The 14,211-nt window shown below is 40.3% G+C and overlaps 1 protein-coding gene across 9 annotated transcripts in view; it reads left to right on the forward strand.

Moving 5' to 3' along the window:
- The window catches only part of EP400 (E1A binding protein p400), a 45,950-nt gene that overhangs the window by 28,093 nt on the left and 3,646 nt on the right, over window positions 1-14,211 (forward strand). For 4 of the 9 annotated variants that reach the window (XM_042828747.1, XM_042828748.1, XM_042828753.1 and 1 more), the window contains 25 exons: window positions 475-770; window positions 1,497-1,699; window positions 1,795-1,964; window positions 2,129-2,325; window positions 2,751-2,862; window positions 3,448-3,591; window positions 3,898-4,056; window positions 4,305-4,388; window positions 4,964-5,095; window positions 5,210-5,254; window positions 5,351-5,504; window positions 5,918-6,159; window positions 6,686-6,859; window positions 7,098-7,145; window positions 8,151-8,287; window positions 8,824-8,880; window positions 8,964-9,042; window positions 9,604-9,804; window positions 10,809-10,854; window positions 10,959-11,068; window positions 11,650-11,851; window positions 12,303-12,466; window positions 12,793-12,999; window positions 13,283-13,478; window positions 14,020-14,150. In XM_042828747.1, coding sequence (XP_042684681.1) covers window positions 475-770; window positions 1,497-1,699; window positions 1,795-1,964; window positions 2,129-2,325; window positions 2,751-2,862; window positions 3,448-3,591; window positions 3,898-4,056; window positions 4,305-4,388; window positions 4,964-5,095; window positions 5,210-5,254; window positions 5,351-5,504; window positions 5,918-6,159; window positions 6,686-6,859; window positions 7,098-7,145; window positions 8,151-8,287; window positions 8,824-8,880; window positions 8,964-9,042; window positions 9,604-9,804; window positions 10,809-10,854; window positions 10,959-11,068; window positions 11,650-11,851; window positions 12,303-12,466; window positions 12,793-12,999; window positions 13,283-13,478; window positions 14,020-14,150 — 3,690 coding nt within the window. The remainder of the gene's footprint in view (window positions 1-474; window positions 771-1,496; window positions 1,700-1,794; window positions 1,965-2,128; window positions 2,326-2,750; window positions 2,863-3,447; window positions 3,592-3,897; window positions 4,057-4,304; window positions 4,389-4,963; window positions 5,096-5,209; window positions 5,255-5,350; window positions 5,505-5,917; window positions 6,160-6,685; window positions 6,860-7,097; window positions 7,146-8,150; window positions 8,288-8,823; window positions 8,881-8,963; window positions 9,043-9,603; window positions 9,805-10,808; window positions 10,855-10,958; window positions 11,069-11,649; window positions 11,852-12,302; window positions 12,467-12,792; window positions 13,000-13,282; window positions 13,479-14,019; window positions 14,151-14,211) is intronic. The other 5 variants (XM_042828750.1, XM_042828754.1, XM_042828755.1 and 2 more) reach the window with 3 other exon arrangements.

Here is a 14,211-nt window from a genome sequence, read left to right on the forward strand (position 1 = left end):
TAATTCTGTAGTCATGATCAGATTTTGTCTTTGGAACACAAAGACAATTGGGCAGAGTTCTCAAGATTTCTAATCTTGACACTTTATAAAAAAGATCCTCAAGCAACCTGTGAAACACCGGGGAACGTTGAACAAGTTGTAAGGAACTGCGACTTTTTTACATGAATGCAATTAGTAAAGTGTTTGAAATGTAATGTTTTTCATAATGACACTTTTTCATATATGAGAATGTACTTTAATGAAAGCAAGACACTGATCTGAAATGGAATAGACTTTTTATGGTTGAATTTAAATGTGATCTTCAGTTTTTATTTGAAACTTCACCTTGTAGTTGATTCAAGCAGTTAAAATTGACCATGTTAGCAGGGTGAGACACAAGTGACAGATCCTGATAGCTTCATTCTGAAGAACCTCAAATTTTTAAGGAATTGTTGTAAGCAGCAAATATTTTTTTTTCAACCTTCCTTGGCAAAGGAAACATATGAGGAAAAGAACCGACTTCTGAAGGAGCGCCTGGACAGAATATTCCATGGCAACGAGCGCCGCTGTTCAAGGGCTCCGGTGTATGGCAGTGACTTGCTGAGTATTTGTTCGCTGACTGGTGAAAGGAGGCCATCCCAGGTGTCCTCCTATGGGGGCAGCAGTTGGAGGTGGGCTGGCTTTGTCAACTGCTGCCTTTCCAGTGCCTCTGGAGGCCCAAGTGATCCACTGCATGAAATGATCCAGACTTTGGTTCGGGAGCAAGAATCTCTAAAGGATGTTATTGACAGGTAATGTGTGACTCTGTCCTCGTAGGGCTTGACTACATTTAGGTATTACTTAATCTGTCCTTTTCAGAATTCTAAAGCCTTATTTCTGATCATAAGCTTGGTTGGTTTAGATTTATTGATTTAGCAGTAAATGACTTGCAGGATTCAGGAAGCCATTCCTTTGGTTTGTTTTAGGATCTTGGTAACAAAATTGTTTGCTACCTTGTTCCTAATTTCAGACTCAAATTCAGCTGACCACATGTCAATTCATGTTCTCATGGTTTGGGTTTAGTTTTGACTTCTTGCCATTAGCCATCCACAAGGCACATTAAGGCACAGAGATGCAGATGGAAACTTAGCTAAAGCTGGCACTTAGTGGATTGTGTGCAGAGCAAATAACTGTGATTCTAGAGACACAGAATGCAGTCAGAAGAACTCAACTAAAAGTATTTAAAAAAGAGTTTGGTGTTACAAATGTTTCTTGTGTTTGAACTCCAGTCACTGGATACAATAGCCACAAAACAAACACTGTATCAGAATATGTTATCAGAACAGATGAAACAAAACCAAGGTAAAGGGATGGAGAGAATATTAGCATTCCTAAGATTTGCAGCACTTCCTAAGTCAGTTCAACAAAGTGTGTATGCACTGCAGAGCAAAACTGCGCTGCTGACAGGCTGGAAATTATTGATCTTTTTGCATGTAGCTTCACAACCTGCTATTCACACTTGAAAATGCTTTCCACAGGGCTCTCTTCGTATTGCCAGCTGCAGTTGCTGCTCCCCCATGCTTGTATGTGGCAAACCCTCCCCCTTCGTACAGTCACAGACTGAAAGTCCTCAAACACAGTCTGAAGCAGAAGGCAGCTCCACACTTACATCAGTTGCAGCGGATTACAACTCCGCAATTGCTGCAGTTCCCTGACCTCCGCCTGGTGCAGTATGACTCAGGTAAAGGTGGACACTGAGTGCTGACGCTTTGTAATTTCCTGTTGTGCAGCAATGGTGCGTCTAAATGAAAGCATTACTCTTTCTTTTAAATATAGGAAAACTAGAAGCTCTTGCTGTCTTGCTTCAGAAGTTGAAATCCGAAGGGCGCCGCGTGCTGATTTTATCACAGATGATTCTAATGTTGGACATACTGGAATTGTTCCTGAATTTCCATTTCCTCACGTTTGTGAGGATTGATGAATATGCTAACCATGAACAACGGCAGGTAAGTGTGTGCAAACAGTTGTCTGCTGGTACCACAGCGTGCTACAGCAGTGGAAAGAAATTTGCACTGTTTCTTTGAAACGTTGGCTTTTTCCTAATTAGGCTAATGAGTTTGCTTAGGCTTTTTATTTTGGTGTGTGACTTGCTTTTATTCCTTCTACGTAGGAGCTGATGAAAAGCTTCAACAGAGACAAGCGCATTTTCTGTGCCATCCTTTCCTCTCACAGTCGTTCCACCGGTGTCAATCTTGTTGAAGCAGACACTGTTGTGTTCTATGACAATGATCTAAATCCAGTGATGGATGCAAAGGCACAGGAGTGGTGTGACAGAATTGGGAGATGTAAAGATATCCACATATACAGGTGATCAATGACGTTACAGATTAATGAGCTTTCTTTAATGTGTTTAATGTAAGGTCATCCCAGATAAGGCTACGTAATCTGAAAGAAAGAGGAAACAGTGCTGAAAGCCACCTCATTTTAATACCCCCTCACTGCTTTGTCATATGATAACACAGTCTGTCTTAACACCACATCTGATTGTATGAATCACGTACAAATTTTCTGGATGCTACCATACCTTATGTTACATTTTTTTTGTTTTCCCTAACACTGGTTGTTAAAAGAAAGCTTTAAAGCAAAACAGGTAGCATCTGTTTTGTTCAAGCATGCAAGCATCACTGCATTTCAGTAGTTCAGTGATACTGAATGGCAATTCCTCTCCTTGCTTCTGAAAGCTATTTTGGAAATGACTTAACCAATTTCTGCTCTTTTATTTCACTTCTTAGACTTGTCAGTGGTAATTCTGTAGAAGAGAAGCTTTTGAAAAATGGCACAAAGGATTTGATCAGAGAAGTAGCAGCTCAGGGAAATGACTATTCAATGGCCTTTTTAACACAAGTAAGTTATTAATATTTAATATTAAAATATGTTCAAACACCAGTGTTGCAGTGTTAAGTTCAGACTCTTGTTGGAATAAGAGCAACACTGCTAGAAATGTGTTTGGGGTGGTAAATGTCGTAGTTACTGTGATTGCCTGAACTTAGGTGTTAATATTTGGGAGATTGTGCCATTACCTGCTCTTGTTCCCTTACTTGAAAGGCATCAGTTTCAATTTCAACAACTTTGAAAAAGCTAAAATAGGAAGTTAAAAGTATTTGGTGAGATAAACTGAAGGTGCAGAGGATGGTGACTGCTCTGACCAAGCTAGTCCGTCCCTTTCTGACACTGGTGATGTTGTGATGTAGAATGTTCGGGTGTGTTTCTCACTGACTTGTAAATTGCCTGATGACACTTCATTCTGCTGTGTGTTCCTACAAGAGAAAATTACAGAAAATACTGAAGAGAAAAAGGACAATTTTCCAGAAGTGATAGATAGTATGCAGTTCATAAGGTCACTGGAAACTAAGTTTATTCAAAGTAATATAAAAAACTGGAATGGTCCTGAAAGCTGAATAATGCTTTTTTTTCCTTCCAATTACCAAGCAAACAATTCAGGAGTTGTTTGAGGTTCATTCTCCTATGGAGGATTCTGGATTTAGAGTGAAAGCAGAAGAGTTTGTAGTACTTTCTCAAGAGCCATCTCCAGCAGAAACCATTTCACCCAAAGTTGCAAGACCGTTCATAGAGGTAATTATTAACCCAAATTAAAGATGCAACTGTAGGACATCAGTATTTAATGGCTGCCTTATCTTTCTGGGGAGGTGGGGGTGAACTCTGCCAGTTGGTTTTCTGTTGGTTTTATGTTGTTTTGACAGTCAATTTTCCTCCTAACTGGGTCCCTTTGGTTGCAGTGCAAGTTGTAAGCTTGCATATGACTGTTGCTTAAGGAGCAATTTATTGCAGAAGTTTTTGTTGGACTACAGTGAAATCCTTACAAGGGTTTCTTTCCATGTTTTTGAAGTATTAATTACTTTAAAAATGTCTTTCTGAAAGGCCCTCAACAGTATTGAACGAGAGAATGAAGAGCCAGATGATCGCATGCAAGAAATAAGATCTGAGTCGAGCATCGAAGCTTTGGTCTCAGAGCTCTGTGAGTCAAAATACAATGAGGAACCCTCACCACTGCAGGAGTTGGTTGCTGTTGTGGATCAGGTACTTTTTCCATGAATGTTTAGTTAAAAGAAATGTTCAAATATTTCAATTTCTTTGCAGTTTTGCCTTGAAACAACTTTGTTTTCAATTGGTTTGATACTTCATTAAATGGGGAAAGTCCTGCTGACTTGAGCTGTTATGCCATCAGAAAAGAGATTTGTTTAAAGGAGTGCTTTGCTGCATTTTCCTTTATGTTTCTTTTATTATTCGTAATACTAACTTCTTTCTTCCTTAATGTGTTCTCTCAGCTGACTCCAATTGAGAAGTATGCTTTGAACTATTTAGAGCTCTTCCATGTTTCAGTTGATGAGAATGAACCACGATTGAATGAGGTAAAATGATAAATATTTGTACTTCACCTTGTCGTTTCCTAGTGTGTACAATGAGGGTTAATATTTCCAGTGTGAGTGGGAGTTTATCCAGTGATGTGGGACAAACTGTAAAGAACTTCAGCTACTTCCTCTTGCTCTACTTCTGAACACCAGAATGCTTTATGAGAAGTGTCTTGTAATTCTTTTGGTTTAAACATATCAGTTCTTGATTTCTTGTAAATTGGGAGCGATGTTCTTCAGAACAGTTCAGCAAATATTTGCTGTGCTCCATTGGCAGCAGGGAAAAATGTCATCAGCTTTGGTGAGACTGCCTATTTGGTTAAAGGATCTTCTCGTTGTCTTGAATGTTTAGCCAGAATTTGCTTTATTTCAATATTTTTAAATACCTGCAACGGAGACCAAGAAAAGCTCCTTTAAGAGACTGTGAAATTATTTGTAAAGAAATGGTTTCACACTTTCTGTGCCTGAAAATGTTGCAGCTTAAAGGATTTATCCATAAATACCACAATTCAGTAACTTTTAATCCAGTGTCTGCTGCTGCATGAAGGTTGTAAGGCCTCTTACTTTTCCCCCAGGTGGAACTGAAAACAGCAAAGAAAGCGTGGGAAGTCCAACATCTGAGGGAGTTAAAGGAAAAAGAGCAAAAAATGCTCTGGGAGGATGAAGAGGAACTTCTCACCTATACTCGGGAGGATGCATACAACAAAGTAATTCCTGATTACTGTATTTCTTAACTGTGTATTTCTTCAGTTATTCTGAGAATGCTTTTTCCTTCAGAGTTCAGTCGTGTCATTTGGTTGCATTCTCTTTTTGCTGTGTAGGAGTACGTCTATGAAGGTCCAGATGGACAAACTGAAATAATGCCAGTAAGTATCAGTAACAGCAGCCTGAATAGCCTTCTTAGTGTGAAGATCAGTGCTTAGTTAATATGGCAGTAACTAAAAAGTTTACGTTCTCTGCAGCTTTGGACTCCTCCGACTCCGCCTCAGGATGACAATGATATCTACATTGATTCTGTGATGTGCCTGATGTATGATACCACCCCTATTCCAGAATCAAAACTGCCTCCAGTGTATGTCAGGAAGGAACGCAAGCGGCACAAAACAGATCCTTCTGGTAAATGCCAAAACTTCTTGAAATTGCGTTGCTAAAATTTTTTACAAATATACCAATGTCTTTGCTTCCTCTTCATAACAATCAAAACGTGCAGATGTGAGGTGAAAAGTTTTGTCTCACAGTGATCTTCAATCACTGCAAGCTCTAGTTTAGACAGTGCATCTTTTGATTTCATCATACGTGGTTATTTTGCTTTTGGAAGTTCAGCTCTAGAAGAGGGGCAGCTGTGTCAGGCTGGTCTTACGTCACGAAGGCTCTGGCCGTGGTAAATCTAGATGCTGGCAGTGTGCTTTTAAGAGGTAGCAATGGATATGTACATATATACCTTCAGGAGCACTTTGCAGCCATGCGTAACAAAGAAATCAAGCAGTGATTGTGTCTGTTTACAAACAATTTGGTTTCTCTTGTCTTAGCTGCAGGCAGGAAGAAGAAGCAGCGTCACGGGGAGACGGTTATTCCTCCTCGTTCACTGTTTGATCGAGCAACCCCAGGAATGTTGAAGATGCGCCGAGAGGGCAAGGAGCAGAAGAAGAACATCTTACTGAAACAACAAACACAGTTTGCAAAGCCTTTGCCAACTCTTGTGAAACCGGCTGCTGAGAATGGCCAGGATAACCCCGAATGGTTGATCAGTGAGGACTGGGCACTTCTGCAGGTCAGACAACATCTGGCTTTTTGCTGTTCTGTATTACGTTTTCCCTCTAATTTCATTAATAGCTCTTTCAATAGTTTTCTTTCTTGAAGGTCACTTCAAATTCCTGATCAGTTTCATATGGTGCTGACCTAACTCAGAGCAGACTGCACATCCCTTCTTTCTTTAAGGTTAAATTAGAAGTTGAGGATGATGAAGTCCTATTTTTGTTTTAGAGACTGCTTACTGTAATGGCCCAGATAAGTCTGGATATTGGATAGTGCAGCTAAAGTTTCCCTCACCTTTGAGAAGAGAGCAGTGCCTGAATGGCAGCTCCCTGTTCCTACTGTACCCCTCTCTGTGCGTTTCTGCACACCTATCTGCATAGGAAACTTTGATGCTTATTTATTCTCTGTGAATGCAGGTGAAGCCATGTTCTGAGGTCTGAACTACCTGTTCATTCTAATAATGGTGAGGGGTGCAGCTAAGGGTGGGTGTGGAGGATTGGAATGATTTGTGACCTGAAGCTTTTGTACCTTATGTATTGTAGGCAGTGAAGCAGCTGTTGGAGCTCCCTTTAAATCTTGCTGTTGTATCGCCAGCACACACTCCCAATTGGGACCTTGTTAGTGATGTTGTTAACTCCTGCAGCAGAGTCTATCGCTCACCAAAACAATGCAGAAACAGATACGAAAATGTCATTATCCCCAGGGAAGAAGGAAAGGTGAGTTTATTTAGAGAGATGCGTCTTTGCTACGTTAAGTTTGTAGAGTATTTTTTCCTTATCTTCGTAAGCACTTTTTTTGTTAAATGTTTCAACAGTGTAAATAAATAACGTTAAAAGCTTATAAAATTATCCTCATCAGGATTTCCACTTATTTTATATGATTTCTTTGAAAAGAAAAAGCACCTGAACAAAATCTTCCACAAAAGATCATCTAACTTTCCTTCTTATTTTACAGCTAATGTACGAAGCTAATCCTAAAAAGAAGACAAAAAGTATTTATAAGGTGTGCATTGGTATTCTTTCAAAATCAAATCTAGACACTGTGGTATTTAGCAGCAATGGAGGTGGGCAGATACTTCATATGAGATCCATGTTCAGTGTTACTTGAGTTCTCAAACATCAATTAAAATTCCAAATTTATTTTTCCTTTCTTTGTTGATACAGTGGATTGACACCAGACTTCAGCTTTTGGATTTTCTAGATTAATTTTATGTCATGCAAGAACTCTTTCATTTCACTTTAACCGTAGTAGGCATTTTTCCACCTGACAACCACCATGTAACTTATCCTGATCATTGTTATGGTACTTAAGATGTGTGAGGATGTACTTCATGCTGGGGTCTGAGCGGCTCACAGACACGTAGGGAGTTTAATGCTTGACGTGCCTTTTTGTAAGTGAGGGTTGGAACACTCCACAGAAACACAAATGAATTCCATGATCATAAGCAACGTCTTCCAAACTGTTCTGCAATTTAGTGACAGAACTAGGTAGAGAATCTAGAACTGCTGACTGTAGCCCCATTCTCTGACCATTAAGCAGGTTTGTCCCTGACTGGCAGCTTCTGCTTAGGAGGAGCCAAGAATTAGGATGGCATGCTGTGCTGGATGTTAACATAGCTTTGTTGGGAGAGCAGTGCAGTGATGGTGTTTCTCTCTGACGTGTGCGCTGTGCATAACTGTAAACTAATGGGCTCTTGGTTTGAGTACTGAATTAAACTTAACTTAAAGCAAAGATTCTTTTTCAAATTAGTTTGCCATTTTGTATGTCCCCAAGCGCTGATGCCAGTGTGACCGTGAGAACTGCTCCTTGTTTTGCTCTTTCTTTATACATTTCCCATAGAATTTTGTGTAACAGTAAGTTATCAATGACACGAGGCAGAAACCAGTCTGTGATAGATATGTTGGAGTTGGTTTTTAAATAATCTCCAAGCTCACCATGTGTTTGTACATAGACGAGATGCTGTGTGGCTGTGTTCACCAGTAAGAGTTTGTTTCTTTTCATTTTTAGACTAAAAACAGTCGCCCGCTTCGTACGAATCAGATCTATGCTCAGGATGAAGGCGCCACCCACACGCAGCTTTACACTAACCATTTTGAGATGATGAAAATGATTGCAGGGAAAAGAAGTCCACCCATCAAACCTCTGTGAGTTTAACTGGGATGTTCCAGCCTCCCTGTCACCGCACATCTCCTGGATGCTTTGTTCTGAATTGCTCTCCCAGCTGAGGGGTTTTTTCATCTGTTTCAAACTGCTGTTCTGTTCCTCTGTTCTTGACCTCTCTCCTTGTGTTCTGGCCTGGTATTGGAATGCCTTCACATTCCATGTGGTTAGGTTAGCTTTTATTCGCTGCATGATTTGTTCACATACATGATTAAGAGTCTTGTTATTTTTTTTAAGGTATACTTTGTAAACTTGGCCACCCATTTACTTGTGTTGCAAACATTCTGAAGTCTGTGCTGTTTAGTTGGTTTTCTTTGTGTGTCCAGAAGTTACAGCAGTAACTTGCATGTATTCATTTATCATTTATTCCACATCTCTTTAAATGTCTGTCTTTATGCAGGCTCCAGTGCTGATGGGAGTATCATGAGAACTTCACCAAAACCACAGTGTCACCTACTAAAAAAAAAGCATTTAAAGTTTTTTTTCCTGTCTTCAATAATAAAATCTTTCTCAATTTCAGACTTGGCATGAATCCTTTCCAGAAGAATCCAAAGCATGCCTCTGTTCTCGCAGAAAGGTGGGCACTCTGTATTTACTTAAGAGAATAAAAATAAATTAGTTGTGTAATTATTTCATGCTGTGTCTTATTGCTGTTTCTAGTGGAATCAACTATGACAAGCCACTTCCTCCAATTCAAGTTGCATCCCTGCGAGCAGAACGTATTGCAAAAGAGAAAAAGGTGCAATCTCCATTTCATTTACGTGTATGACTGCAGAATAAAAAATATAGACAAGAGGAAGCATGAGGGAAATTTGACTTGTGGGGAAAGTTTGCTGATATGATTGTTGTAGCAAGTTGTTCACTTAGTAGCATTTACAGAAGGTCCAAAGTGGAACCTTGGGCCTGTGTGTGGCACTGATACTTCCTGCTTACATGCAGCATTCTGGAAAACGTATTTTTAAAAGAAAATTAAAATCTGGTGAAAATGTGAAACAATCTCATTTTATTCTTGATTGTTCCGTTTCCTACTTTCTTAAGCTATTCAGTAGGAAATGCTTGTTCTTGCTTTTAGATGGTAAATTGCTTGTTCTGTTATGTTTTAAGCTGTGCAACATTTAGACTGCAGCTCATAGTTTGAAACTACTTACATCTTGTAGCTAGTTGTGTTTACAAGGAAGCCAGACTTGCATGCTGTGTCTGCATGTATGCTCTGAACTAATTTTTTTGTTTTGTTTTAAATACATCCTGATTAATTCATGCACTGGTTTGACAATTGTGAAACTCATACTTTGTTTCCTAGGCTTTGGCTGAACAGCAGAGGGCACAGCAGCAGGCAGGCCCACAGTCTCAGCAGCAGCAAGGCGGCCAGCAGCAAGCTCAGCAGCCAGCTGTCCAGCAAGCACAGGCCCAACCACAGCCACAGGCTCAGGCACAGGTAGTTCAGCAGCCACAGGCAGTAGTGCAGACTGCAGTAACTACTGTGGCCAACACAGCAGTATTGGTAAGAAAGGGAGGACTTGGTGTCTGATGTAGTAACTTCAGTTCTTCTTTTCTGTGTACTACATCTGCGTGCTTTTACTTGCTTTGGAAAGTAAGAATTTTAGGGCAGTGTAGTGAAATGAAGGCTATTTTCTTCTTCTTTCTCTTTCTCTCTTGAGTGTGCTGGGCACCTTTTTTTTTTTTTTTTTTTTTTTTATTCGCTGATTAAAACTGTTAATATCATTATTTTAATAATAGGTGTTAGCATTTTTCCACCTCAGAAAGCTATATTCTGTGTATAGATGTCTTGCATTTTTAGTTTAGCATTTACCACTGTTTATCCAAAAAACTCAGAAAAGAGGCCGTAGCTGTAACAGCTGCTCTGTTAAAGTAGGTTAAAAAACAAAGCTGTGAGTAAATTAATCTTTGCTGGGAAAGTGGAATCCTGTATCCTACAGGACCTACAATTACTTGCATTACTGTAAAGCTTTCATGGCTTCTTTGAATGTAGAGCCTCTATTAGTGAATCTGATAACGGGTTGAAGGCTCTTGTTTTAAATCCAGTCCAGTTTGTTTAGTAATGTGCTCAGGGAGCAGTGATTTTAATGCTTGTTGAAGGGCCAGAACAGTACAGCTTTTCCAGAGACAGAGAAAGGGCTCTGTCCTGATAACACTGCTCTGTATCTCCTAGCAGGTAACCTCACACACATTAACACTGTGAGAGGTTACCTGTGTGTGCCAGTGATGATACCTCGCTCCCTTCTGCTGACAAGAATGTAAAATGTCCAGCACTTACCCAACACCTGACTGGTATCCAGTTGCTTATTAACATGGCAGAATCCTGACCTATCCAGAAGATATGCAGAATGAAAGCAAGTTTTACAACTATCTCTGCATTTTCTGGTCTCTTTCTTGAGCTGTCATTTCTGGAATACAGCACTGTGTTAAACAGCATAGCAGCATAAGAGCTATATTCAGTTTTCTTTTATTTGTTTTCTGAAGTTGTCTCAATTGTCTTCTCAATAGGCAGGCACAATCAAAACAGCAGTCACTGGGACAAGTATACAGACTGGTAAGAAGATTTTATAATTGGGCATTGGAGATGATAGGACATAAGATTTTCACTTTTTTTTTTTTTACAATATCATTTTTAATCCTGATTTTTTTTGCTTTCAGCTACAGTGAGTGGGAATGTCATAGTGAATACTGTTGCTGGAGTCCCTGCAGCTACCTTTCAGCCTATCAATAAACGTCTGGCTTCACCTGTTATACCTGGAACACTGACTGTGAGTAGACTGCACTACTAGATACTGGTTGCATCTCTGGGTTCATTTTGGTTGCACATGTAGATCTGTATCCTGCATTAGCTGTACTAGTTATCAGAAATTCCACTCTTTATTAACTTCATGTGTCTCGTGATTCTGTATCAACTGCTCTCCAATAGGAAAATACCAGCATAAACCTGGACAGATAATCAGAATAATGTACCTAAGAGACAGTGCCTAATTGTGAACCGTTTTCAAAAGCATTATCTGAAGAAATGGGCAGTCAATACAATTTCCAGCCTCTAATATTTTATGCTTAGGTAACTGTGATTTTTGTTTTAAGGTTGTAATTCTATAGAAGGTTAAGCAAAAAATGACAGGTAGTAAAATCAAACTTGTGTAGTTGAGGGTTTGGTGATCAGCCTGACAAAGATTTAATCAGATTCCAACTGTGAGATATATTCAAACATTTATTAGAAAGGTTTGGATTTTTTTGCTTGCTTTTTGACGTCAATTTCTAAAACTCTGTATCTGGGAAGCTCATGGCTTTGTATGAGATGTAAAGACTGTGCAGAGTAACGTGTGACTGTGCTCCTCTTCAGACTTCGGGAGGCACTGCAGCTGCACAAGTTGTGCACACCCAGCAGCGGGCGGCAGCTCCTGCAGCCTCCACAGAGCTGGTGACCATAGCATCTACACAGGGGGTCCGAGCAGTGACATCAGTGACTGCATCAGCTGTGGTAACAACAAACTTAACGCCTGTGCAGACCCAGACGAGATCACTGGTGACTCAAGTGACGCCAGGTAATAACTGCGTGCTTAGGGGTTGTTTCCTACGGTTCCTGCAGAATTCCTGAAGTTTGCTTGACCCAAATAGTATTGAAAGTCTGGCTTTGTTGGCTGCACAATGAGACAGTGCTATGATTCCTAACTTCAGCTTTTTTTGTTGGTATTTCTGGACAAAGTGTTGCAGTAGAGAATTGCTTAGCCCATAGGGGTTACAGTTAAAAAGAGATTGTTAGCAATCAAGCAGTAAAATATTGAGTATCAAACATAAACTACTATGAAGAAAGGAGTATATATTTTATTATTTTTCGTTGTGTTTATGCGAATGGCTTGTTGTCTATACTAAGTCTACAAAATGTATTGTAGCAGAACATTCTTTAACCACTTGGCTTCTCAGGTGAAATCAGACAATTAAATTCAATGTGGAGTGTCCTCAGAGCATTTCTTTTTCTTACTTTTCCTTTCGCAGCAACACCAACAGTCCAGCTCTCTGGCAAAACAATCACTCCTGCTCACTTCCAGCTTTTGAGGCAGCAGCAGCAGCAGGCTGCTCAGGTGCAGGTGCCTCAGATTCAGGCTCAGGCACAAGCCCAGTCTCCAGCTCAAATAAAAACTGTTGGGAAACTGTCACAGGTAAGCATTGCTGCCACTGTGTTGTGCCCTATTTTAATGGGCTAGAATGAAATGCAGATCTCTTAAAGTTGATTCTATGAAAATTTCATGAAGGTGGGGAGGACTGATAGCCATTTCAAATAGAAGTTCTGCTGCCACAGGTCAGGATGTAAAGCATTTACTGTTGCTTACCCACTGGCAACCTGTTGTGTAAAGGAGTTGCTCCTTAGCTCTGTGATCTTAACTAAAGTTTGGCATAGAATGTTACTTCAAAGCTGCAGGTCCATCTCCATTCTTTTTCCTTTATTCCTATAAAAGATGGAAAATAAAGCAGTGTATTTTTTCAGGAGCAGCTAATCAAGTTACAGAAGCAGAAGCTACAGCTTCCTCAGCAGCAGGCAGCACAGCAGACACAGCAAGGGGCACAACAGCAAGCAGCGCAAGTGCAAGTGCAGCAGCAACAGCAAACTCAACAACTCACTGCTGTTACAGCACCTCGTCCTGGCGCAGTCCTCACAGGCACTACTGTGACAAACCTGCAAGTTGCTCGTCTTGTAAGTTGTCTCTGACTTAATTAAAACAGCTGCAGACACCTTGTTCTCACTGGATGTTGGTTATTCGTGCACCTAAGTGCCCTTTGTGTGACTTAGGCTGTATGAAAGACCTCTGACACAAGTAGTTTTAATAGCACTTATTGACTGACCCATCTCTGAAGTGTGTTAGTGTAAAGGAGAAATCATACTCAGAAACATTTACCACTGTCACTTATTAATCACCTGTTATATGAAGCAAATACTTTTTTGGCTGGTACAATAATCTTCATTCCTTACTGCTTAGACTCGTGTTCCTGCTTCCCAGCTTCAAGCACAAGGACAAATCCAGGCCCAAACTCCACAAGCAGCACAGGTTGCTTTGGCAAAACCTCCAGTGGTGTCTGTTCCAGCTGCTGTCGTGTCATCTGCAGGAGTCACTACGCTCCCTGTTACTGTTGCAGGCATCAGTGTTGCTATTGGGCAGCCACAGAAAGCAGCAGGTATGTCAGAACACTTCCTAAAATATAATACAGATTTAAACTCCGCTTCCATAAAGGTTGGGTGCTCAAGTAATGTCTTCTGTGGGACTTAGACTTCAGTAAAGTAATGCGATGGAGGCTGAGCTCCCAAAATGAGGTAAGAGACTTGTGCTTACTCCACATAATCTGGAGGTCAGTATCATTCTTAAGCCAGAAACCTGTATATAAGAAGGCAAGACCAGATATGGTTTTGAAAAAAAGCTGCAGTAAGTGCTTCTTTTTAAATATGAAGCAGATACAGGAGAACTTGTCTTTTGTAACTGACTCCTGTAGTGCAGACAGAAGTTTTCCTGTAGGAAGTATAATTGTTAGAACGTAATTGTAGCTTGCTCATGCAACTCTATTGTCAAAATCATGTGTCTTACTCTAAAATCAGTGGGTCATTGGTGCTCAAAGCTGTGCTGATGTATAAGCCTGTAAAAGCACAATCTGTGTTTGCAGGCTGCTTGGGACAAAGCAGTAAATGAAAAGTCACAGTTGTAACTATGTTTATAATTTTCAGGAGGTCAGACTGTAGTTGCCCAGCCACTACATGTCCAGCAGCTTCTGAAGCTCAAGCATCATCAAGCAGCACAGCAACAGAAAGCCATCCAGCCCCAGGTTGCACAGGGTCAAGCTACTGTGCAGCAGAAGGTACTCACAGTTTGCCTGAGTTTCCTGATGTTTCTGTGGCTGTAAAGCTTGAGTTGTGGAT

The sequence above is a fragment of the Centrocercus urophasianus genome, unplaced genomic scaffold (genome assembly GCF_019232065.1).
Source record: "Centrocercus urophasianus isolate 14NV4802_14NV808 unplaced genomic scaffold, USGS_Curo_1.0 seq_30, whole genome shotgun sequence".
NCBI classification, from domain to species: domain Eukaryota; kingdom Metazoa; phylum Chordata; class Aves; order Galliformes; family Phasianidae; genus Centrocercus; species Centrocercus urophasianus.